The sequence below is a fragment of the Cryptomeria japonica genome, chromosome 11 (genome assembly GCF_030272615.1).
Source record: "Cryptomeria japonica chromosome 11, Sugi_1.0, whole genome shotgun sequence".
NCBI lineage: Eukaryota > Viridiplantae > Streptophyta > Pinopsida > Cupressales > Cupressaceae > Cryptomeria > Cryptomeria japonica.
This window is the reverse complement of record NC_081415.1, coordinates 58,035,177-58,063,161: the sequence shown is the minus strand read 5'-3', so window position 1 is coordinate 58,063,161 and position 27,985 is coordinate 58,035,177. Positions and strand designations below refer to the sequence as shown.

At 37.2% G+C, this 27,985-nt stretch overlaps 1 protein-coding gene across 3 annotated transcripts in view; it reads right to left on the bottom strand.

The window, feature by feature from the left end:
- Positions 1-220: 220 nt before the first annotated feature.
- Positions 221-27,985, bottom strand: part of LOC131051361 (protein MICRORCHIDIA 2) — a 219,274-nt gene continuing 191,509 nt past the window's right edge. For 2 of the 3 annotated variants that reach the window (XM_057985846.2, XM_057985845.2), the window contains exons 16-21: positions 24,266-24,701; positions 24,082-24,132; positions 23,696-23,826; positions 1,080-1,122; positions 797-897; positions 221-624 (exon numbers count right to left, since the gene is read on the bottom strand). In XM_057985846.2, coding sequence (XP_057841829.1) covers positions 615-624; positions 797-897; positions 1,080-1,122; positions 23,696-23,826; positions 24,082-24,132; positions 24,266-24,701 — 772 coding nt within the window. In that variant the 3' untranslated portion in view covers positions 221-614. Of the gene's footprint in view, positions 625-796; positions 915-1,079; positions 1,123-23,695; positions 23,827-24,081; positions 24,133-24,265; positions 24,702-27,985 lie in introns of those variants that run through there. The other variant, XM_057985847.2, reaches the window with a different exon arrangement.

Here is a 27,985-nt window from a genome sequence, read left to right as displayed (position 1 = left end):
AGACTCATTTGATGTTCCTTCAAGTACTATAAGATGCATTTCTCCCCCTACCCCCAAAAACTGTAACTCATTTAACAATCAATGATGATAGAGTTAATATTTTTTAAGTGCGATATTTGCAAAAACAGCCTATCCTTGTTGGCCAAAATTTAGTTATTATGCCTATAAGGCAATGCCAATACATGTTGGCCCCAGAACAAAAGAAAAGATGGAAACGACATAGAAAAGTATATATGCTTCACAACTTTGCAAATTACAAAATTTCAGTGAGGATTTGGAAGAGGGGATAAAAAATATGTTAACCTGGTTAACATTCATTTGGTTTATATTTACAATAAATTAATGTCTTCTTTCCTTCAAATATGCCAACATGATCAGTTATCAAATAGGATGCGCCTTATGCCTTTCCATAATGTAGACTTAGAGAGGCACAAAGCTTACATAATGATACCAATATAGCACTATGAAACATCTACTAAAGCTTGATTTCTACATCCTTAGTCAGCATTTGAAAGTACAGTTCTTACTCCTCGTTTTCTTGAAATGATCCCAGCATACAGAAAATAAGGAGTTTAACAGATCTCACAAACTTCAATAACGTGTTATCCTGAGTCTTATTTGATCCTGCAATTAGATGGAATGCCCCGTTTGTAAAAACAAAGTAAGACTAATGCAAGAGCTAAGTTGCTCGATTAATTATAAAAAATAGAAATCAATAACATTGAGACAAATTAGAACATCCCCAAATTGATTTCCTAGAGACATTCATCAAAAAAGATGGAGAAGATTTCAGTACCTCAAACTTTCTTGTTTTTGCTTTTTTTGGACTTCTACAGTAGATTTGAGCTGCACAATTTTTTCCGTTGCTGTCCTCAAGTCATTCTCTAGCCTTGTTATCTATTGAAAAAATCTGTCTGTTAGGTCTAAAGGTAGGCAATGCTGTCCATGCACAATTATAATTTAACATATAGATATAATAAAAGACGGAAGGTCAGAAGTCTTTGATTTAAAACAACTACATTACTGACATGCTAACCCTCTATGCAATTGAGTATTATCAAGATGGTGAATGATCATACCAGCTCATTTAACTGTGAATTGCTGTGCCTGTACCGTTCACATCTGATTCAAAAAATCAATTATGTCAAGTGTTGTTAATACATAATTATATTTGTGAATTTTATTTTCTTCGAACTTCACTAATACTTAATCCAGAAACTACCACCCATATCGAACTTCTCACTCTTGGATAAAAAAAGTGACTTTAGTATCCCTTGTTATCAAGGCTAAAAGGTTCCCTGGAATGCATCAATGACAAAATTTGGCATTTTATGATCCTAGTCTTCTTGTATAGTGTTTCAACTAATCCTAATATGCTGGAAAGGAAATATTCAGGAGATCAAATCCATGACTGAAGATTGTATTTGAAAGTTCTTAGAGCATGTAACTATAGATAGAATCATAAAAATTCACATTGAATTGTTTAAGAATAGCCACAAAACAGCCAATAATAAATATTTTGTAAATGTAATTGCATTGAACAACAGCCAAGAACAATGCATATAAACTTGTTGATTTTAGAGGCGTGATCCAGAAATATAATTACTATGGAAAACAAAAAAGGACTTGCAATGGGCTCAAAGTTGTGAAATACTAGAATAGTTGTCAGGAACTGTCCATATACAACCAAGTCCAAGACTGCTAGAGAACAGCATTCCGTAAAATACAAAAATAGTCATACGAAGAAACTAAAATTTCATATAACATTTAGCATAGAGAAGGTCTTCTTCAACTCTCTTCAGGTGCCGGTGCTTGCATTCAGACTTGAGGTTCTTCTAGAGTTTGAAATCAATTCAGAAAACAAACTTTCCCTGTACATTATCTAGCTAATGCCCCCAACGATGCCCAGTTGCATAATGTGGCAGGCCCACGTCATCCAAACATGATGCCCTAATTCCAGGTCAAATCCATCCTCAACAAGCCCCCAGTCAACAATGGGTCCGACCCAATGGTGAACACAAATGGCTACGATTACATTAGAGCGTTCTTCACATTTAGGAGAAGGCTTGAAAGTGTCCTCATAGGATGGTTATGATTACATTAAAGATTAACAATGGCTTTGGTTAAAGAGATAATTGCTTCCTCCAGATTTTCTATTTATAAAAAAATTAGTTTTTTATGAATTTATAGTTACATTAGTAGTGATTCTTTTGTAATTTATCACGATAAAATTATCAAAAAACTTATTCCAAACCAATCAAATCACAATTTTGATCTTTCTTACAATTTTTACAAATTTTTGGAAACCCTAACCCTATGTCTAGTATTTTTGGAGAGTTTTGCATTCTTTTATTTTAAAAAACCCTAATAAAGCATACTTCATAGTGCATAAATAATAACTAGATGGTTACAATTGACAAAATTTCAATTACAATATAGTTTGGAGAAAGTCAACCTATAAACTAAGTACAAAGTTCCAAAAAATCAAACGTAGCCGATGACCCTTGCTACTACAAATAGAGCTATGGTAGAGGGCTGTAGGTCATGATGATGAAGCTCTTGGTTCAAAGCCTTTCCAAAGTCATTCAACGTCATGACCATCCAAGTTGGCCTCTAGGAGCTCAAAATCCTCAAGCTCAAGAAAGCCATTAAAAAGATAATTTTCTTTTGTTGAGCAGAGTCATTAAAAAGATAGTTTTCTTTTGTTGAGCAGACATCATAGATTACAAAACAAGAATCAATTAGTTCACATTTGTGATTTAACAATACTTGCAATTTATAGAACAATGTCAAAGAGGACTATATGAAGAGTATGAAAGGGAAATTATATAACAAAGGAAGCAATTGCAAAGTTCAACTTTATAGGTTTTGAATAAAATAGCACAAGATAAGGTAATAGAAAATTCTTTTGAAACAAAATCTTACATCTCAAAAGACCATAAATAATATTAAAATGGTCTAAATGATAACTATATTAGCAGATTAGATCATTTAAAGGTTATTTTGAAATGGGTGAGCGCGCATGCGGACAAGTGGCGGCTAGGGCTTCGGGAGAAGTTGTAGGTGATGGGGAAGATGGCGATTCCGATGGGGACGAGGGTTGTGCGGGCTTCTTTATGGCTTTGCTGGTCTCCTTCCTTCCCTTCCTCAGCTTAGTTCTTGCTGTCTTCGGTGAGCGTCAGTGTAGGAGGTCTGGAACTAGGGTTTTTGTGGAGGAAGCTGAGGAGTCTGGAGATGGGGAGGGGGATGACAAGGCGAATGGTATGAGGATGCATGGCTTCTCTTCCCTGGTCTATGGGGATTTTTGGTGGCTCGTGGTGGCGGCGCTATGGTTTCAGTTTGGTCTGATTCAATCCTCTATTTGGGGAACTTGCTCCGGTTTTTCCTTGGGCCTATCCGTTCTAAGGGATTTGTTTTGCCGGCTGGGCTTGGCTATGGTCGGGGTGGATTGCAATGTTCTTGGGGATAGGGCTGTTGTTTGGATGGGCCTTGTTCTCCTCCTCGTGGGTCTCAAGCTTCTTCCTCTGTGTGCCTATTTCTGCCACGGTTTGGTGCTTCTCTTCGTGGCTTCATGGGTGTCGATAGATTTCGTCCAAGATGCACATGGAAGTTTTGCTCATATGGATTTTTTGCTTACTAGGTGGGCTGGTTTGAGGTTCTGAATCTTTTAGGCCTGCTGGTTTTTCTTAGGTAGGCTACCCCCATGTTTTGTGGGGCTGCGTGGAAGTTGTTTACGCCTTGACTTGGAGATCTTCATGTTTGATTCTTTGAGGGGTTCTTTCGAGGTTTCAACTTCTTCCCTGCCTTGCAATGGAACTATGGTGGTTTCTCTGTCTCTCATCTCTCCTTGTGCCCCCCTGTTTATCTTGATCTTTTGGGAGAGGTTTTCTTGTTATGGGTTGCTTTGGAATCTCTTTGGTTTGTGATTTCTATGATGATGGGGTCGGGTTTTCTCAGTTTATCTCTCTTGACTCCTAGATCTCTCGTCGGTGGGGGTTTTGTTTTCCCCCTCCTTGTCTCCCAAGGTTTGGACTTTGTGCTTCATTTTCTGCATCTTTGGGTTACTTTGGTTTTTCCTATAGAGGTGGTCCTATCTTCTATTGAGGGGGAGATGGATGTCGCTGGAGGTGACCTTTCTCCTATTGAGGTGGAGTTGGATGCTACTGGTTATGCCTGGAAGTGTTGTTGGGGGGCTGATGGAGCCCTATCTTTTGGTTGTAAGGGAGCTGATGTTGGCCTTTTTGCTGACTTCTTTCTTTTATCTTCTATTGAGGTGGAGATCTTGTTTGGCAAGTTGTTCTTAGTGTTGCTCATTCTCAAGGATAAGGTTATGGGAGCCTTGATAAAACCCATGGTTAAGGTTGAGGGAGCCTTGTTCCCTATACTCATGTCTGTCTGAGCTCTTTGAAGGTTGGCTTCGGCCTTTTTTTTTACAACAAGCTCTTCAATGTTTAATCTTTTTTGTTAGGTTGTGGTTGGGCTGCCGAATGGCTATGTTGTATCTTATTGCAACGTTCTTCTGAGGGTTCCGGATCTGTGAAAAATCCGAGGGTTTCAAGTCCCTTCAAAACTTGTTGTAAGGGGTTTCGGGTCCCCTCAAAACCTGTTTGATCCTTAATCAAAAACTATTTTAGCAGATTCGTAAAACAATAAAGGGAGTGTTAAATATTTTTCCATTAGATAATAAAGACATGCCAGTACAAAAGAAGAGAGCAACAATTTGAGCCACAATTTTAACTATTAATATTCACCAAATTTTCCTTGATTTTGCATCTAAGTGGATGATGGCGTTAACATTGATGGACTTCGAGTTGAGAATTTGAGGGATTATAGGTACAAGTTTCAATGGAAAATCAAAGCACGGGGAACATTCCCTTTCAATGAAATAGTTGCTGCTGAAATCTATCTAGATTGTTAAAGAGAAAATATATGATGCCTGCTTCAAGAGGGATTAAGACAAGCCCACAAGAGTAGGACTTCTCTCAAGGCATGTATTAGTTTGCTTGGTACCTATTTAACATGCATGGAATACTATGCTATATATGTCTAAAGCATTCATGTATTGTTATTGTACTCCTTGCAGGCCTTTTGAACCTCCGTATATATAATGGAATGTAGTTCCCTAACTAGTGCAGGGCATGCATTTTAGTAGTGAGTTTTACCAATGAACAAAGCATTAAGCCTGCGGAATATATAGGATATTTAAATATAACAAAAAAAATCCTTCATTTTAATACAAAACACTACTACAATTCGTTTTTTTCAGCACTACAAGCTAATTTTTGTCTTTCTAATAGGAACCATTCTGCTTCCACAATGTTTATATACTATAATCAATTATGTATACACATCTACTTCCCACTTGTTTATACAATTGTAGGGTCTTGTCAATAAAACTGGATGGCCGATGTCAAATTGAAGCTCCAATATATCCCACTTTGTTAGCATCTGAAAAAGAAATATGTCCCAACCTAACCTTGATGATCAAAACAACTACCTTGGTATTATTGTTAACAACTGAAATGTTAAAATTCTTTTGAAAAGTCAAGATTACAAGAATTCCAAGAAATTAAACCTAGTTAGGTTGATATCAAGCCAATGAAATTTCATTTCAGTTTACTCTGGCTTTCTTTTAGGTTAAAATCTCTTCACAAATCTGCTCAAAACTCTTCTTCATTCTTCTCAAAAACTCTTCACAATTCTTCCTTGAAATCTCTCATAAATATGCTCACAAGTCTCTCATTATCCTACTCATATGTCTGCTCAAATTTGCTATATAAGTCTGCTCAAATATGCCATATAGTCTGCTCAAAATAGGCAATAAAATTGATCTGATGAATGCACTTTATGACTGCTCCAAAATGATATATTGATTACACCAAGGTCTGCTTCAAATTCTGACTCAAACCTGCTAGAAAATTAGGCATAATGTCTGCTATAAATCTGCAATGAATTCTTCACAAGTATTTGCACATGTTCTTCATATACATCTACACTTATTCTTCATACAAGACTGCATTTATTCTTCATAATTATTTGTGCATATCCTTCATATACATCTGTATTTATTCTTCATACAAGACCTGCATATATTCTTCAATATAGATCTGAAAGACTTCATAATTTTCTTCTCTTACGTCTGCTCTTAATTGAACTAATTTATCATTGCAACTCTACTTGTTATTTTTCTTCCATGTCATCTCCTTTTTATATCATACCCAAAAGGTGCGACTTGTTGAAGGAAGCCGGCCTCTAAATAAAACAAAAACATTTTAATTTAATCTTCAAATCACCTATTAGAGGGAGGTCAGGCAGCACATAAATAAAGCATGATTGATCTTTGACCTGGGCGCCATTCATGAGGTCAGCCCATTATAAATGAAACTTGTCTTTGCTTATAAGAAGGGGGTCAGCTTTCTTAATAATAAACTTATTTACATGCTTTATTAATTTATATGAAACTATGGTCGGCCAGCAAGAAGATGATGATATAAATATTAATTTAAATAAGTAATTTCCTTTGACAGCAACATACTGATTTCTTCTTTGACATCAAAGACAGTATTGTAACATTCCTTTTGGACAAGCAGTGACTTCAATTAATGTGATGTTGATCTTCCCTTTGACATCAATGACAATAATAATTTCAACATGGGGCATTGATGCACCTCCAAACACCAATAAACAAAATAATGGTTTGATTGTTACTGTCATGGACAATGATAAGACTTAGCTCAAAGGAAAGCTTACATGGGTCAACTAAACAATTTTATTACTTTTTAAAGCACTAAGTAGAATTTCAATGGTCATTGTTAGTTCCCTGGGACAAGGAAATAATTGGAAACAAATTCAGATGTTCCAGGATTATGTATGGTCTATATTTGACTTTAGAATCAGTCAATTGCTTCAAATCCAATTTGTATTGCCATCCACCTGCAGAATAAATTTCAGAACATGAACCACTTCTATAAAGAGGATCAAACTAAGAGGTGGGGGAGCCGTGGTTCACAACTTCCCTTTTCTGAAATGCTCAACTTTGTATTAAAATAACCACAATAAAACTTCTAACAGTAAAAGATTGGAAGTAATGTCCCCAGTTCTCTAGTTGCTATCCAGATGCACAGATTCGCCTGTCATCCATCTCCACAGGTGAAGTTCAGTGTTTGGAGATGATTGGTTAGCCAAAGGGGACCCATACTAAGTCATTTACTTGCTTTGGTGAACTTAATAATGTAACTTTATATTATAAAGTTATAATAGACACTTTTTCTAAAATTAGAAAAAGTTAACTTAAAAGATGTTTTAATAAGTCTTTATAAGTAGCCTCTTGGCACAACTTCCTAGGTGAGTTAAAAGGTGGCCACACTTTAATGTTATGTTGACCCCTCATGCTGGTTGAATTATTGAAAGGAGAAAAGATTCCATTGGAATCTTCAGAAGATGCCAAATGAGGTCGAATTAGGGATTGGAGGCTTAAAGAAGGTTGTACGTGCAAATTCGGCATTATGTGATTTGGAAATTATTCATTCTTCTCCTCTGCAATATTCTGCCATAGCAGGTACAGCAGTGTGGAGGCCAAATTGGAGACGAAAACCTTCAATTTTAGGCAGGTTGGACAATACCCCAGCCATTAATCCTTCTTCAACACTCAGGAAAGATCAGTTTTCAAGCCATTCAAGGGTCAAATCATGTAGATTTTTGTATCAGATTGTAGGGTTAGCAATGCCAATCAGATCTGAGCAGTTTGGACACATTTCTCAGCAAGTTTAATGCACATTTAAGCCAGTCGTACCTCTCCTAGGTCAGCTGTACCATCTTTGGAAGCCTGAGATTGCAAATAAATAAATAAGAAGGTTTTTGGAGCATCTCTTGCTTGTGAAATCATTGTAGGAGATAACTAAGGCATATTGGTAATCTATTTGGTGAAACCCCAGCACATTTGAATGATATCAGCAAATTAGAGGGGAAAAGGAAGCAATTTTGGTGATCTCTCCTGGCAAGATTTCAGAATAAGCTCCAGATCAGCTATTCATCCATTCAATTGTTTTTGATAATTATTATTTGGAAGAAAAAAACCCTTTGGAGCTGTTAGAACACTTTGGAAGCTCCTGTAGCAGCATTTCTCTTCAATAAAGTCAATAAAGAAGCCCTCCAGGCAAGGCGTTGGACCCTTGGTAAGCCAATTTGGCATGTTAGTGTTGAAATTCTTCAATTCTTTGCATTTATTAATTGCTGATAATAAATCAGATATTTTGAAATTTAGTTTCAGTAGTTGTAATTTGTTCTTGTCTTGAATTCCAAATTGCATTATTCATTCTATCATCAAAAAACCTCCAAAATGCATTAAAACTCAAAACTTCCTCAAAAACTCCAAGCTACAATATGTTGGTCCAAGATTAATTTTGAAACAAAACAAATCAGAATTGAGCCATCTCCTAGTCGACATCTTTCAGTGGTATCAAAGCGGTGATCTTGCCAGCCTGGGGGTCATCGAAGTGATTCTCTGCATCGTGGCAATTCTCTGCATCGTGGCGGATTTGGCACTTATAGGTTTTATACACGCAGAAGACCACGGGTGGATTTGAACTTTGTTACTGAACAACCAACAGAGAATAATATGGCCGATCAAGAGAATAGCAGGGATGAGGGAAGACAAGAGTGACTTGATCCTAATGAGATTATGAGAAGCTTGGCTGATGCGCAACAGAGAATTGTCCAGGCTATTAACAAGTTACAGGGCACACTGGATAGGATGGATTTGGGAAATCACAGGGGTAGGTGCAGAAGTCATAGCAAATCAGTTTCAGTTGCAGGGAGTCGTGGCAGTAGGACTCCATCTTCCCTGGGAAGTGCATCTATTTCACCATGGAGAGACAGGACACATACTAGGACAGCCGATAGACCTATGCTTCCTCGGTTCACTCCTAGAGATGAACCACCATTGGCTGATCCACAGAATGGAGTGACTTTTCAGGATACATTTATGGCTGCCAGCGATGAGTGGGCTTGACTTCCGACACACGTCAGAGATGCTTTCCCTTTGCATCAATATTGTATGCAATGTAGAGATTCTATGAGGGGACAGAATGATAGATGGCCCAAATAGCAGTGGAATAATGATTTGAAGAAAGCCACATATAAGCTTACCTTACCCACATTTGATGGCAGTGGCTCCATTAGTGCACGAGCATGGGTCCATAAGTTGGACATATACTTATCCTTGAAACCTATGGCTGAAAATGAAGCCATTCAGTTTTTTGTCCTGCATTTGGAGGGTGTTGCATACGATTGGTGGCACCATAGATTGGTCACTCAGAACCATGCTCTCATTCACTCATATTCAGAGTTCACAGAGAGATTGATCGCCAGGTTTGACAGGAAGGATGTGGAATTATATTACAGGGACTAAGCTCTCCTGAAACAGTCAGGACATGTGGAGACTTATATTGATGAGTTTCGGCGTGCAACAGTGATGGTGCCTGAGATGCCCGATAGAAGGGCAGTGATGTTGTTCATTGAGGGTCTACATGAGAGACTCCATGGTTTAGTCAAGGCTTTAAAGCTTAAGAATCTGCAGGAGGCTATACAGATTACATTGGACTTGGATACCTCACCTCCACCCTCCACATTTCAGCAAAACAAAAGCTTTCCTAGGAAATCCAAACCCTTCCGAAAGACATTTACTCCGCAGAAGGGAAACACATCTCCTAAGATTGATCAAGAATCTAGGAATGAATTGAGAAGAAAGAAGTTGTGTTTTACTTGCAAAGAGCCTTGGGAACCGGGTCACAGATGCCTTGGCAAGGGCAAAGCCCATCTCATTGAGGTGAGCTCAGACGTGGAGGATGAGCATATACAAGACACTGATGATGAGGAGGTACATAATGAGCCACCACAGATAGAGCTTGATTCTACGGATGCTCAGGGTATGGCCAATGTCACTATGGCCACATTTTTGAGCTATCCTAAGTTCCACGCCTTTAGACTAAAGGGGATTGTTCAGGGGCAGCATGTAGTGTGTTTGGTGGATACTGGAGAAACCTATAATTTTATTGATCAGCATCTGGTAGAGAAATGTGGGTTGCAGTCAGAGGAATTTTCAGGATTTGGAGTGACGGTTGCAGATAGTGTAGTGTTGGGATGTACCAGGAGGATTCCTCAACTCAATATTCAGATGGGAGACTACACCTTGACAGATGATTTTTATGTCCTACCATTAGAGGATTATGATGTAGTTATTGGTATGCAGTGGTTACAGGGGATTGGCAGATATGTCATAGATCACTGCAGGATGTAGTTGGAGTTTCTAGCTGAAGGTAAGAAAAGAATATTGAGGGCATTGTCAGATAGAGGCCCCAAGGAGGTTTCTTCACACAGGATGGAGACTATTGTCAAGCATCGAGACATCCTCTAGGCTACTCAATGCTTTAATTCATCTAAGGTACCTTCATCTCAGGATGGCAAAACTTATCATATAGATATTCAGCAGATTTTAGATAAGCATGGGGTGGTGTTTGGTGATATACCACTTGGCGTACCGCCTGATAGAGGTTTTGAGCATGCGATAGAGTTAGAAGAGGGCGCAAAGCCAGTCATGACCATTCTGTACTGCCATCCTAAGGCCTATAAAGACAAGATAGAGAAGACCATCAGAGAACTACTGGATATGAGTTTTATTAGACCGAGTTCTAGTCCATTTGCTTCTTCCGTAGTGCTGGTGAAGAAGAAAGATGGGACCCTTCGCATGTGTATTGACTATCGTGCACTCAACAAGAAAACCATTAAGAACTAGTATTCCATTCCACGCATTGATGAGCTATTGGATGAGCTTCATGGTGCAGTTTATTTTTCGAAGATTGATCTTCGATCGGGGTATCATCAGATTAAGGTGCGAGAGTCAGACATTCACAAAACAACTTTCAAGTGCCATTACGGTCACTATGAGTTCTTAATGATGCCTTTTGGTCTCACTAATGCCCCAGCTACATTTCAGTCATGCATGGACCACATATTCAATAAGCATCTGTGTAAATTTGTTTTAGTATTCTTTGATGATATCTTGATTTACAACAGATCATGGGAGGAACATTTGAGGCACTTAGATGAGGTGTTGAGCATTATGGAATCACATTCTTTGTATGCTAAAATGTCCAAATGTGAATTTGGGCTCACAGAGATTTTATACTTGGGTCATGTGATAGGTGTGGATGGAGTCAAAGTTCATCAAGAAAAGATCCAAGCCATTCTTAACTGGCCACCTCCCAGGAACATTTCAGAGTTGCGTGGTTTTCTTGGGCTATGTGCTTATTACAGGAGCTTTGTTAGAGGTTATTCTCAGCTTGCAGCACCTTTGACAGATCTCACCAGGAAGGGGGCTTTCAAATGGACTCAGGAGGCACAGGGGGTGTTTGATAGGCTTAAACAGGTGATGAGCACTTGTCCTGTGTTAGCACTTCCTGATTTCACCCAACCTTTTGTGCTTGAATGTGATGCTTCAGGAGAGGGTGTGGGTGCAGTACTCACGCAAAATCATCATCCTATTGCATATGAGAGTAGGAAACTAAAAGACAATAAAAAATTATACTCTACATATGATAAAGAAATGTTGGCTATCATGCATGCACTCACAAAATTCAAATAGTACTTGGTTGGTGTAATGTCCCCTAAATAAATGATTGTCAAAAGTTAAACAATATTAATTATTTTATATTAACCTTCCATTCATTAATATAAATAATTAATATTACATGTTTTATTGTTAAAAGGCATTCTCATAGAGTATCTTCTTTAACATCGTAAATAGTTCTTAACTATTAAGGGAATTATAACCAACTTTGTGTAAATAAAAGAATGGGCATCAGAGATGGAAGGTATGCATGGAAGAAATCTTGCGTGTGTTAACACACAGAGCTATCTTGCCTTTCGTCAGTCTCCGATTGACCTATTGGTGTCACAATTCTAGAGAAGAATCGAATTGCTTGAACAAAGTGAAATTCATCGGGGATTCCAGGTTCGCCATGGGTGTGCATATTGAATAGCAGAATCGCAGGAGGTTAAACCCGACGTCACATACCCTATCGAAGTCATCAGTGATTCCAGGTTTGCCACAACGTGCGTATTGAACAGTGGAATCGTGGGAGATAAAACAAGGCGTCACTTATCCTATCGTCAGCACCTCTGAAAAATTGTAGTCATTGCCACTGCATAAGACGTCACAGTGTGTCATGGTAACCCGATATCGGGTTGTAACGCAGGAGGATTGCCTTACTGCAAAAAGGGTGGAGCCGACTATTATTAAGGAAGGCGAATTTGTCATCATTGCAGTGTGGAGGAAATGGTTATTGCAGGAAGGGCATCGTGGTGTTGCAAATGGAGAAAATGCAGAGTTTCAAACCCGACACTATACAGGCATTGTACATTTTGATGAATCAACGTGAAGTTTAATCAACGGATATCACTACCCAACCAGGTGCATTATGACAACAATTTTCACCCCTGTTCTTTGAAGGGATAAATTGATATCCATGTTTGCAATGACTGCTCTAGTTTGTTATATTTATCAGTGATTACTAAAATAGATTTAGAATCAATGCAAATCAGGAAGACTTCAAATAAAGAGATACTGCATAAGATGTTATTCCCACCATTGGCTGTGCTGCACAAACAATCTTCTGCTATGTCCTGGTTATAAAACTGATTGCTATCAAATCCTAGTTAGGGAATTTTACAGTGGTCTTAGACCATAGAATTCTCGCCAACCTGTAGGGTGTTTTAGAGTTGGAAATTCATGTAAATCTATGCACAGTGGAGTATGCACCAGGGAAATTATAATTTCCAGAATACTAGGGTCCGACAAAACAGATATCAAAACTCTCCTTTAGCACACAGTAGCTCTTCTATTCAGTTTGAAATTGAGGATAGCCATACTGAAATTGACGAAGAAATTATTTTTGAAACAAACAGCATGGGGGAACCAAAAAATAATAGGGATCTCATAACAACCTTAATTAGAAGTCAACAAGATATGCAGGACAATGTCAACAGAATGACCAATTTAATGACTCAATTTATTAATCAGCATCAAAATACTGGAAATAATCAACACCAAAATGTTGGAGCAAACAATGGGGGTAGAGAAGAGCATTCTATCAATAATAATCAGCTGAAAAGAACAGAAACAGCCAGACCTTTTATGCCAACTTTCACTGTTAGGAATGTGCAACCAAAAAACGAACCAACAGTTAGAGAATTATAGGATGAGATACACCAAGATTGGTTATTATCAGGGGATGATTTTAGGTCAACAATGACATTTAGAGAGTACTTGGATGTTAGAATGAAACATAGGCCAAGAGGACAGCGAGGGAATAACAGTGAATACAGAGGAAAATAGGTAAAATGTCTATCCCTTATTTTGATGGGTCAGGGAAAACAACAGCTAGAGCTTGGGTGCAGAAACTTGACACCTACTTCCAATTAAATCCTATGTTGGAAGATGAAGCAATCAAATATGCAGCATTACATCTTGATGGTGTAGCACATGAATGGTGGCACCATGGGCAAGTAACCTTGGGTCATAATCAGATTGTTACATATGTTGAATTCACTGAGAAACTTATTGATAGATTTGACTCTAAAAATCCTGAACTTCATCTTAAAGATTTAACTCAGCTTAAGCAATCTAGAACTGTTGAACAATACATTTCTGAATTTGAAAAAATGGCAATTTTAGTAACTGAAATTTTAGAAAGACACAAAATTGTGATATTCATAGATGGATTGTTTGATTCGCTCAAAGGTTGGGTTAAGTCCTTGAACCCTCCTACTTTACAAACAGCTATTAAAAGAGCAAGAGAATTGGAACCATCTTCAAAAGGGAAAGTTTTTAATAAAGCCCCACCATCTAAAACTGAAACTAACAAACAATCTTTCAATAAAGATAATTTCCCTAAAAACAAGTTAGATAAAGAAAAGAGGGAAGAACTCAGAAGGAAAAAACTATGTTTCAGCTGTAGAGAGTCATGGCAGCCAGGACATAGATGTTTGGAAAAGGGAAAAATTCATTACATTGAGGTTATGTCAGATAGTGACGATGAAGAGAATGTTGATCCTAATATAGAAACTGTACCATAGAACACAAAATCGGGGATAGGAACTAAACATGGGGAAGGGGTAATAGCATCTATGATAGGAACACCTCATTATAATATTTTCAGAGTTAGAGGAGTTTTGAATGGGCAGCGTGTGGTTGTTATGCTTGATAGTGGTTCTACTCATAATTTTATAGATACAACCCTTGTGGGAAAACGCGGATTACAAACTGAAAAACATAAAGGGTTTGATGTTAGAGTAGCAGGTGGAACTAATTTGTCCAGTACTCATAAAGTTCCTAAATTGAGTATTACTCTTGGCAACTATACTATTACTGATGAATTTTATGTGATTGATTTGGCTGATACTAATATTGCTTTGGGCATTCAATGGATGGAAACATTGGATGAATACACTCAAAGTTTTAAAAGATTGGAATTTCTTTTAAGATTGATGATAAGAAAGTAGTGCTCTGGGGTATGTCTAATGGTGGTCCCAGGATCGTCAGTGCTAAAAGAATGGAGGCTATTTTCCGGCATGGAGATGTGGCATGGTCGTCACAATGTTTAATTTCCAACAAGGTAATAGGATTTGAATCTAGACATTATCAAGATGATTTGTTGAAAGTATTAGATTCACATAATCTAGTTTTCAGTGATATACCTCCAGGAGTTCTGCCTGACTGAGGATTTGAACATACCATTGAGTTAGAAGAAGGTGCCAAACCCGTTATCACAACACCTTACAGACATCCTAAAACATTCAGAGATGAAATAGAAAAGGCAATTAAGGAATTGTTGGATATGGGGTATATCAGGCCCAGTTCTAGTCCTTTTGCATCATCAGTAGTACTGGTCAAAAAGAAGGATGGGACTCTTCGCATGTGTATAGATTACCGTACTCTTAACAAAAAGACAATAAAAAACAGGTATCCAATTCCTCAAATTGATGAGTTGTTAGATGAATTACATGGTGCTGTTTATTTTTCTAAAATTGATTTGAGGTCAAGGTATCATCAAATTAAGTTAAGAGATCAAGATATCCATAAAACTGCTTTCCGTTGTCATTATGAATTCCTGGTTATGTCGTTCGGGTTAACAAATGCTCCGGCAACATTTCAATCTTGCATGAATCATACTTTTAACAAACAATTGAGGAAATATCTGCTAGTTTTCTTTGATGATATATTAATTTACAGCAAAACTTGGGAAGATCACTTGAGACATATTGATATTGTTCTTGGTATTATGGAATCTCAATCACTTTATGCAAAGGCCTCTAAATGTGAATTTGGAATGACAAAAATTTTGTATTTAGGGCATATGATCAGTGCTACAGGTCTACAAGTTCATCAGGAAAAAATAAGAGCCATTTTGGATTGGCCACCGCCACGGAATCTTACAGATTTACGAGGATTCTTTGGATTATGTAGTTATTATAGAAGATTTGTCAGAGGCTTTTCACAACTCGGGGCACCACTGACAGATCTTACTAAAAAGGGGGCATTCCGTTGAACGGAGGAAGCACAACAAGTTTTTGAGAAACTGAAAGAGGTAATGAGTTCTTGTCCTGTACTTGCGCTTCCAGATTTTAATCAGCCTTTTGTCTTAGAATGTGATGCATCTGGTGAAGGAATAGGAGCCGTCTTAATGCAAAATAAACATCCTATAGCATATGAAAGAAGGAAACTTAATAATCTAGAGAGATTGTATTCTATTTATGACAAAGAAATGTTGGCAATCATGCACACATTGGCAAATTTAGACAGTATTTGGTTGGTGGCAAATTTGTAGTCAAAACTGACCATAATAGTTTGAGATATTTCTTGGGACAGAAAGACTTGAATGACAGGCAACAAAAATGGATCAGCAAGATCCAAGCTTATGATTTCGAAATTAAATATGTGAAAGGTAAAAACAATGTTGTTGCAAATGCACTACCTAGAAGACCTGAAATAAATGCATTGTGTGTAGTAACAGCTGATTGGAAATCTTTATTGCTGGTGGAATATTCTATGGATTCTTTTGCCTGTGATTTGCTAGATGGTAATACACAAGATGATAAATATAAGGTTGTAAATGATGTTATCTATTACAAAGACAGGATTTATTTGATTCCAGGATCGAAGTTGAAAGAGAAAATCCTCCAATCAGTGCATGATGTTCCATTAGCAGGGCATCCCAGCTACTTCAAAACTTACCGACAGATAGAGAAAGATTCACCTGGAAAGGACTAAAGAATGATGTCCTTCGTTATGTCAAAGAATACATCACGTGTCAACAAAATAAAGCAGAGCATACTTATCCTGCGGGTCTATTGCAGCCATTGCTGATACCAGAACAGAAATGGGAAAGTATATCTATGGATTTCATTGCAGGCCTACCACGATCTCAAGGTAAAGATTGCATTTTTGTTGTGGTTGATAGATTAACTAAATTTGCACATTTCCTATCTATCACTACAGAATTCTCAGCTGTTCAACTCGCAAAACTATTCTTCTGAGAGGTGTTCCGTTTACATGGTTTACCCAAAAATATAATCAGTGATCGAGATAGCAGATTTTTGAGTATATTTTGGGGGGAACTTTTCAGATTAACAGGTACCAAGTTAAATCACAGCACGAATTATCATCCACAAACCGATGGACAGACAAAAATAGTAAATAAGTGGATTGAAGGATACCTTCGTAATTATGTGTCTGGACATCAGAAAGCATGGGTCCGTTGGTTATATTTCGGTGAATACTGCTATAATACTACACATCATATATCTATCGATATGACTCCTTTCAAAGCATTATATGGGTATGATGCACTATCTTTTATTGATCTTGCTTTCGATCAAAGTAATGTACCCAAATCTCGTGATATACTTCAGGAATACCAAGATATAATGAAAGCACTTAAGGAAAATTTGCATTGTGCACAAAATCAACAGAAAGTGTATGTCGATAAAAAGCGTGTTGAGCGCCACTTTGACATAGGAGATTTGGTGTATCTCAAATTTCAACCCTATAGGCAGTCATCTCTCAAGCATAGCGGGGCTGAGAAATTGAAGCCTCGGTTTTATGGGCCATACCAGGTAATTCGAAAGGTTGGTGCAGTGGCATATGAATTAGAGCTATCGGCCGAAAGCAGAATACATAATGTGTTCCACGTATTGTGTCTCAAAAGAGCTTTGGGTCAACAAGTGAAAGTGTTAGAAACTCTACCACCACTGGATGAGGAAGGAAAATTAGCAATGATACCTGAAGTGATTTTGGAGACTCGCGACAGGCATTTGTGGAATAGGACAATCAAGGAATATCTCATTAAATGGCTGAATTTACCATTAGATGATGCTACTTGGGAAAATGAGCAGGTTCTTCAACATCCGGAGTTACAGTTGCTTGTGGGCAAGCAACATTTGGGCAGGGGCGACTGTAATGTCCGCTAAATAAATGATTGTCAAAAGTTAAACAATATTAATTATTTTATATTAACCTTCCATTCATTAATATAAATAATTAATATTACATGTTTTATTGTTAAAAGGCATTCTAATAAAGTATCTTCTTTAACACCGTAAAAAGTTCTTAACTATTACGGGAATTATAACCAACTTTGTGTAAATAAAAGAATGGGCGTCAGAGATGGAAGGTATGCGTGGAAGAAATATTTGAATCTTGTGTGTGTTAACACATAGAGCTATCTTGCCTTTCGTCAATCTCTGACTAACCTATTGGTCTCACGATTTTGGAGAAGAATCGAATTGCTTGAACAAAGTGAAATTCATCGGGGATTCCAGGTTTGCCACGGGCGTGTATATTGAATAGCAGAATCGCGAGAGGTGAAACCCGATGTCACATACCCTATCGAAGTCATCGGTGATTCCAGGTTTGCCATGGCATGCATATTGAACAGCGGAATCGCGGGAGATAAAACAAGGCATCACTTATCCTATCGTCAGCACCTCTGAAAATCGTAATCATTGCCACTGCATAAGACGTCACAGTGTGTCGTGGTAACCCGATATCGGGTTGTAACGCGGGAGGATTGCCTTACTGCAAAAAGGGTGGAGCCGACTATTATTAAGGAAGGCGAATTTGTCATCATCGCAGTGTTGAGGAAATGGTTATTACAGGAAGGGCATCGTGGTGTTGCAAACGGTGAAAATGCAGAGTTTCAGACCCAACACTATACAGGCATTGTACATTTTGATGAATCAACGTGAAGTTTAATCAACAGATATCACTACCCAACCAGGTGCACTATGACAACAATTCTCAACCCTATTCTTTGAAGGAATAAATTGATATCCATGTTTGCAATGACTGCTCTAGTTTGTTATATTTATCAGTGATTACTAAAATAGATTTAGAATCAATGCAAATCAGGAAGACTTCAAATAAAGAGATATTGTATAAGATGTTATTCCCACCATTGGTTGTGCTGCACAAACAATCTTCTGCTATGTCCAGGTTATAAAACTGATTGCTATCAAATCCTAGTTAGGGAATTTTACAGTTGGAAGGAAATTTATAGTTAAAACTGATCATAACAGCGTTAAGTACTTTTTAGAACAAAAGGATCTCAATGAGAGGTAAGAAAAGTGGGTCAGTAAGATCCAAGCATATGACTTTGACATTGAATATGTCCAGGGGAAAAAGAATGTTGCTGCTGATGCATTATCTAGGAGGCCATCTATTGCTGCCCTTTGTTCATTGAGTGAGGTTTCAGCTGATTGGAAATCTCAACTTTTGGTAGAATATTCCAAAAATCAGCATGCTTGTGAAGTCATGGATGGGATCATTCAAGATGATAGATACACGGTCGTGGATGATGTCATATACTATAAGATCAGCGTGAGAGGAATTTACGGAATAGAGTGATCCAGGAATACTTGGTTAGATGGAAGGATTTGCCCATAGAGGATGCCACTTGGGAAGGAGAAGCTATTTTACAACATCCATCTCTTCAGTTCCTTGAGGACAAGCAATCTTGGGAAGGGAGGATTGTAATGTCCCCACATCTCTAGTTGCTATCCAGATGCATAGATTCGCCTCTCATCCATCTCTACAGGTGAAGTTCAGTGTTTGGAGATGATTGGTTAGCCAAAGGGGACCCATACGTAGTTATTTTCTTGCTTTGGTGAACTTAATAATGTAACTTTATATTATAAAGTTATAATAGACACTTTTTCTAAAATTAGAAAAAGTTAACTTAAAAGATATTTTAATAAGTCTTTATAAGTAGCCCCTTGGCACAACTTCCTAGGTGAGTTTTTAATTAAAAGGTGGCCACACTTTAATGTTATGTTGACCCCTCATGCTGGTCGAATTATTGAAAGGAGAAAAGATTCCATTAGAATCTTTAGAAGATGCCAAATGAGGTCGAATTAGGGATTGGAGGCTTAAAGAAGGTTGTACGTGCAAATTCGGCATTATGTGATTTGGAAATTATTCATTCTTCTCTGCAATATTCTGCCATAGCAAGTACAGCAGTGTGGAGGCCAAATTCGAGACAGAAACTTTCAATTTTAGGTAGGCTGGACGATACCCCAGCCATTAATCTTTCTTCAGCACTTAGGAAAAATCAGTTTTCAGGCCACTCAAGGGTCAAATCATGTGGATTTTTGAATCAGATTTCAGGGTTAGCAATGTCAATCAGATCTGAGCAGTTTGGACATATTTCTCAGCAAGTTTAATGCACATTTAAGCCAGTCGTACCTCTCCTAGGTCAGCCGTACCATCTTTGAAAGCTTGGGATTGCAAATAAATAAATAAGAAGGTTTTTGGAGCAGCTCTTGCTTGTGAAATCATTGTTAGGAGGTAACTAAGGCATATTGGTGATCTATTTGGTGAAACCTCAGCATATTCGAATGATATAAGCAAATTAGAGGGGAGAAGGAAGCAATTTTGGTGATCTCTCCTGGCAAGATTTTAGAATAAGCTCCAAGTCAGCTATTCATCCATTCAATTGTTTTTGATAATTATTGTTTTGAAGAATAAAACCCTTTGGAGCTGTTAGAACACTTTGGAAGCTCCTATAGCAGCATTTCTCTTCAATAAAGTCAATAAAGAAGCCCTCCAGGCAAGGCGTTGGACCCCTGGTAGGCCAATTTGGCATGTTAGTGTTGAAATTCTTCAATTCTTTGCATTTATTAATTGCTGATAATAAATCAGATATTCTGAAATTTAGTTTCAGTAGTTGTAATTCGATCTTGTCTTGAATTCCAAATTGCATTATTCATTCTATCATCCAAAAACGCATTAAAACTCAAAACTTCCTCAAAAACTCCAAGCTACAATACGCTGGTCCAAGATTGATTTTGAAACAAAACAAATCAGAATTGAGCCATCTCCTAGTCGGCACCTTTCATTGGATGACACTTTAGCTCAGATTCTTCTACAGCAACCCTTCACGTTGCAAAGATTATTACAAATAAGAATAAAAAAATTTCAGCAAAGAAGGCTTCACTGTATAGAGTCTTAAGGAATTTCTTATTACAAAGCGACAGAGGATGCATGGCTTGCTGGAATTCAGTAGAGGCAATCATGTTATCACTGAGCTGACAAAGTTAGTGAATATGAAGAAATGAAACAGAAAGCTAGAGATTAAATTGCTTGGGACAAAACAAATCTGAAAATTCTTAATTTTCCTGGCATTAAAAAGCAAAGTGCCATTGATCCCATAATTACACTTCTTGCCCAACAATATTTTTTATTGAGAAAAGATAATTTTTATAATGATCGATGGATTTTACAGGGATACTCGCTCAACATAAATATGCAGCTCCTCTTCCCTTCTCTAAAACTCATCCAGTACACAACAATGCTGTTGACAAACTCGATCTTCTTTTAAAAGACCACTGACTCTTAAGAAGTCCAGAAAGCAATCATAGAATCTGAAGATGAAAAGATCCGAAGATCATATGGCCCTACCTCTTCAATTTTATCATTTTATTGGGATAGATGAGCTCCCTTCTGAGATAATTCATAGAAGACATTCAGCTCATAAGCAATCATGCTTCAGCCATTAATCCCCTTGTTATGTCTTTGATTACAAATAAAGGAAATAAAGAACTCAAAAATTAGAGACTAGTATCACTATGCAATGTGAAATATAAAGTCATTGCCATGGTTGTCATTAATAGGATAGCTCCTATTGTGAACCCCATCATTTTCAAACAAGATATGGCATTTGTCCCTAACAATAAGAAAATAAGCAAAGTACAAGTAGTAATGAAGACTCTCAACTTGATTAGACAATTCCAACAATCTATCACGATTCTTAATTAACATAGATAAACCCTAGACAGCTAGTTTAGAATGGGACTTCCTCTTAGGCATGCACATTACAGGGATCAAGTGCAAAACATTGTATGGTTCTCTGCCATTTTGAAAACAAAGAGTGTTTCCAACTCAATTAACAGTACCTCAAGTGTTTTGAAAAATACAGAGATGCTTATGGAAAAAGTAGCCTTTATCACCTTATTCATATATTATTATGGACATTTGACGAATCAATATAGGGAATCTGCTTGCTGCAATCCTATGGGATGAAGACACAAGGGGGTGGGGAGGGTGAATTGGTAAAATATAATCTTTTACTTTTTCAAATTTCAACAACCATAACAACATCAATTGCACAATATCATTCACATAAAATGCAACAATTACACAACACAAGATTTACGTGGAAACCCTTATAGGAGATAGCCACAGCAAAATATTGCTCATATAAACTTGTCTTACAAACTTTGTAGGCACCAACCCACAGGAGACACCAATCCCCTCAATTCGTATACACCAATCCCCACGACTAAGCACCAACTCAGTAAGAGACACCAATCTCTTCTGCACTAGGCACCAACCTCCAAAATAATTTTCCTTCTTGAAATTGCTCCTTCAAAGAAAAATATTCATATGACTCTCTTCCCAATCTGCTCACATATGCTTAATAAATATGCTCATATATGTTTTATAAATCTGTTCACATATGCCTTATAAATTTGCTTTATAAATCTACTCACATATACCTTTTAAATCTGCTCACATCTGCCTTATAAATCTGCTAGTGTATGACTGATTTCCTCTGTCTTCCACACCTCTTCTTATTTTATCTTTCTTCTCTCATTTCCTTTTTTTCAAATATCCTTGTGGTTGTAAGATATATCAATCAATTCTCCACACACATCTCTCACTTCTTCAACCTTGCTTTCTCTCCAACTTCTCTTTACCTTTATATCCTCCTTGTGCCTTCTCATGAAGGGAGGCATCCCTTAGAATAGACAACCTTTTATAAGGTCATGACCATTTGTTAAGAACCTTACCTTAATTCTTATTTCAATCGCTGCCTTTTCTAAACTAAACTGAAACCTTTTAAAAACTTTTTCATATAACATGAATCGCTGCCTTTAGCAATTCCTTATGAAACATTGCCTTATGAAATTACTATAATTTCCTAAATATCACCGCTTTTCATTATAGGATAATCAATGCTAAGTCATGATATCATTTCTGCTTTCTATGATATAATCACTTCTGTTTATGATTGACTTCTGCCTTTACATTGTTGCATTTTATTAATCATAATCTCTGCATTATTGATGGCTCCTAATCTTCATTGATTGCTGCACACACTCAAAATATATTCACGACTGCCCAATTATACATATGAGTTGTCTTCATAATCATTAAGGAAGTCGGTCAGTATTTGCCTTTACAAATGTGAGGAGACTTCAAAGGAAGTTGGCCAGCATTAGGCATAAACTTTGTCTTGCATAAATGTCAAAACTTGGTTAATATTTATCTATGCCTTTTTGAACATATAATCGACTAGTGGCCTTTGGCCATAACTTCAATCATCGACTTTCTTCTTGAACAAATGATTTTCTATTTAACATCAATGACAACAATATTCTAACAATCTTGTCCATACTCCTTTGACATCAATGACAACATCTAACAGTCTCCCTTGACAATATGCTTGCCAACAATCGTTTTAACATCAATCACAATAATTCCAGCAATGGGATCTTTCAACCTTTCAACATAATAATTGAAATAGGTAAGCCAGGTGTCACATGTACTTTTGTTCTACTGTAAGATCTCATTTACATAATATGGAGAGTCAGTAAGTTATCTGACATCCACAAGATTGTAATGATTGCATCATATGTTCCATGAAAGATCACATTATATATTAAATGAGAAGTCAAACTCGGAAAAAGCATGTTTGAATTTAAAGGGCTTAAGGATAACTTTCTGAGGGTGGGAGATTGGTTTGATAATTTATCTATCTTGTTGTTGGGTTTCTACTACATATTTGAGCTGCATAAATTTAGGGAGGCTCTGACTGTTGAACTGTAATAAATTGGAGCCGGAGTTTAGGATTATCTTTTGGTTTGGGAAAACTTTTGACAATTTTCTTGGTCTCTTTGTGGATGTACTCAGGCTGAATTTTATGTTTTTATGCACTTCTGGCATGACACTAGATAGCAATTTTCCTTTAAAGGCTCTCTATATAATTATTTCTTATGATTAAAATTAATGCTATAGCCATTTAATTTCAAAGGAAAAATCACATTTCATTAAAAAGCATGAAAATAAATTGTATTCAACCTCATTAATAATTGCAAATTGCTTTCAGTCAATTTCTCAACAAATTTGCTAGGCAAAGAAACTGAATTTGCTTGTGATTTCTTGTCCTGTCCGTCCTTGGATGTCTTTAATTTACTCCATGCTACAGCTATCTGTCAATAATTAAAAAAAATGAAGGCATCAGTCTTTGCAATCTCAGATATATAACTGATTATAACATAAAAATAGGTGACTTCCATACAATATATGTATTACGAGCATATCACAAACGCTTACAAATGTCAGAGCTCTGTAATATAAATTGTATTTCTTGCAAAATAGTTGATCCTCATTAGTGGTTAATGCATAGAAAACAAAGATTATATTGTCTGACCTTAATCATAATCATAATTAAAAAATGAATATACCTGCCCTTCCAGTGTTCCAGACAGAAAAGTTCCTTCACTACTCCGTGGTCTCTTTTCAGACAGTAACAATTTGTATTAGTAGGTCTTTGATCATAAACAGATTTTTTCTTCTCATTGACATGCATATAACTCTTTATCCATAATTTAAAAAACGACTACAATCAGAAACAAAAATGCTACTAACATGTTCCAAACCGTTAGGTTGTGTATGATGTCCTGCAACCACAATAGCAGATAGTAATTTTGGATCTGGCTTTTCATCAAGGAGAACAGAGCTAGTTGTTGCATGAGATACTGTATTCAATTCTCGCTCTGATCTGTGTGTCTCTCCTTGCTGGGGCACATGATACTTTCCACAAAAAGCTGTATTTGTTTCTTGACATGGATTCTTATTGTGGTCAATGGGACCTGCCACAATAGATCCTGCTATTTTACTATGATTGGTGGGTTGGTTGGAAACGTGCTGAACATGCGAAACAAAATTCCGCGAAATTGACCCTCTTGGAACAATATTTGCTGAACGCTGATTCTCAACTTGGGGAGAATGCAAAGAATTTTGTTGACGTTCAGTGGAAGATTTGTTTTTTGGTTGATAACCTATAAATTCACAATGGCCTCTCCTGCACAAAACAAAAAAAGATAGCACATAAAGTAACATTAGAAACATGATTCTAGGTTAGGTACTAATGAAGCTAGTGCACATTAATCACATATCATGAGAATGCTGTTAAACTTTCAATGCATCCTAAAAGAGACAACATGAAATCTGCCTCCAATGATGTGTCAGATTGTCAGTTTCAAAATCTCTGTTATACTAAGTTTGAAACCAAAGTTTGTATCACAGTAGTCAAAAAAAGGATTCCAAAACAGGGACCGATAATAATAACTCACAAGTAGATAGTAATAAAAATAGCTAAAAGAAATTATCCCAACTTAAACTCTTGCAACTTTGTGACTCTTCATATTCTATCTTGAGGTGGTCTCATTTTGTCTTCTTGCAACCCCTTTATTATGAGTCCCCTTAATTAAATACAATAATTACATAGGAGAATAACTGATCTAACTATGCATGGTGTCTCACACTTAATCACTAACATTAATTGTGAGTTATGCATGGTGTACAACATCTATCCCAACAATCTCCCACTTCTTGTATACATCTTATAAGGGGTTCCAACCTGTTGATGTGTATTTTATACACGACCAAACACAGAATAAAATACCTAAAGGTACCTTATCCTCTCTTGAATAAAGTCTCCGAATGCTGAAGATGTCGCGAAAAGGATCAATCGGGATGACTTCAAGGTTCTTTGCTGTAGGATCTCTACGTGTGGATAAGCACTTTGTGGTATGATGTGATTTGCTGGGATCACAAGGGGACTTTAACTTGACGACCTAGACGTCTGATTTGCTGGAATCACAAGATTTTACCGGCTTAGATTTGGAAAAAAAGGAAAAAGGACGAGGGCGAGGAAAGGATCTAATTCTGATACTAAGAATGTAGGAGCAATGAATGATCTTTGATGAAATTCTAACTAAGTCTTGTTTTGACATCCCAGGACCATCTCCACAAGGTTAGTGCGATCTTCGAAGGAAAGCTTTATGATGCTCAGATCATCACTACAGGCATAGACACCATCAGGCTGATGCATATCAATGAAGAAGCGACAATTGAAGTTAAGCTTAAGCTGAATGATTCCAATTGACTACACAAGGCAAGTCTGCAGTCAACAAACTGCTAGTAGTATGGATATACGTATTTCACCATCAATCAAACACATTTCTTCCACTCATCTAATAACATGAAATCAAAACTGAGAAGTATAGAGACCATGCAAATTGTTGAATCGACCCATAGATTTCACCATTTCTTCAATGAAGTTTTACAAGTCTTTTACAACATCTTGGCAACAATCTTTGCCTTCTCTCTCTACTCTACTCTAATTGCTATACTATTAACTGACTATTCACTAACTATTTACCCACTATTTTTCCACTATTCACTAACTACCTTCTATTTGCCTTTACAAATGAAGAGCCAGGGCTTATATAGTGCCCTTAATACAATTCAATGGCTAAGATCAATTTGAGATCAATGGCCAAGATTCTATAATGAAAACCCTAATTAGGGTTTGTTACAACAAACTCAATTTTGACCAATGAAATAATTGTATTAATTGGACACATGTCTTCTCTAGAATATTCGACCAATGGATAGCTGGGGTAGGTACATCGAAGTTTGTGCCATCTCCCATGAGTCAGGTACATTGAATCTGGACATGCTGAGGTGGATCAACCCGACTGGAGGAGTGATGACTAGGATGCCACCTTGTCTAACACTTGGTTGATGCTCAATTTGGTGATGCTTTCCTTCAAATCCTGGACTGGAAGATAGATGGAGAAGGTTGTCCTTGTTGATGCTGGACTAGAGGAGGTCGTCCTTGTCCTGGCTTCATCTTCTTTGATGAGGGTCCGCCAAGTAATTGATCCTCCGACTCCAGGGCCGCCATTTGATGCCTACACAAAAGATTAAAGTTAGTCTTTGAGCATCAAACCTTAAAGCATAGGATCTAAGACCTTTCAAGGGAATAATTCAAAACATTAATTTGAAAATGACATGATAAATCAAGAATTATAATTTCTCAAATTAATTATGAATGGAAATTAGATTTTTCAAGACTTAGACTTTAAAAGATTGCTATGAAGTCAAAATAAGTCTTGAATAGAAACTTCAAAAATTGATTCTTCATACCTTCCCCTTTGAAAGCCTAACTATAAAACCTTGGAAAATGATGAAAGAAGACCGGATTTTGCTGGACAAGGGTTGAATTGTGGTCTTCCTTTGGATGAATTAGGCCTCCATTAGCCTCCATAAGAGCTTCTCCTTCTTTAGCCTCCAACACTTAGCAAAATTTCGCCTCCATTCTGCTGGATTTCGCTCCTCAAATTGCTCCTCAATTTTGCACTTAGAAGGGATGAATGAATGATTTGCATTTGTCCACAATACACCTCCCTTATATAGGGCGCTCACCCTAATTCTTGTTGAGGCCGACTTGACAAAAAGGAAATAAAATGAAATAAAACCCCTTTTTGAAGGATGGCCGACTTGGCAAATAAATGCAAATAACAAATATTGAGCGCTCAACTTAATTTTTTCATTTTCAAAATTAATTTTAATGCCTCCAAGGTGGATTTTTTATTATTTCGAGGCCTAAAAATTAATTTATTAAATTGCTAATGCCTTAATAAATGCGAATTTAATTTATCCTCCCAAATGTCTTAAATTTGGCAAATTTGGCGAAATTTGGGAATATCAAGGTTTGACTGAGGCTTAGTGAAGTTTCTTCAAGATTTCACCCTGGACCCTCTGGAAGGGTCAGGAGCGATTTTTTCAATTTAGGTCAAAATTCAGCTTAGCTTGATCATTGAACTCCTTCAAGGCGATCTCCAGAGTCCATTTCCTTCCATCATTGGGTTAGCTCATCAAAACTTGAAGGAAAAAATTGCATTTTAGGGAATTTCGCCCTGGGTCAGGAGCGAAATTCATAATTGGGCTCAAAATTTTCATTTTCTAAAGTTCAAAACCTCTTCAAGGCATTCCAAATAGGTTCTTTCACTGAATTCCAGGCTTAGTTTCATTCAAATTAGGAGGAAAAAGGTGGATTTAGGTTTTTTCGCCCTGGACCCTCTAGAAGGGTCAGGAGCGATTTTTCCTCCTTAGGCTTACTCATTTATCAACTTTTGTTGAATCTTTCACTCTTAGCTAGGCAATGTTCTCCCTTATTCACTCCACCCAAGTTTGGCCGGTTCCTGCAAGGTAAAATAGGGGTTTTTCAAATTTTCGCCCTAGACCCTTTGGAAGGGTTAGGAGCGAATTTTGAGTTTTAGGCATATTTCTTCATGG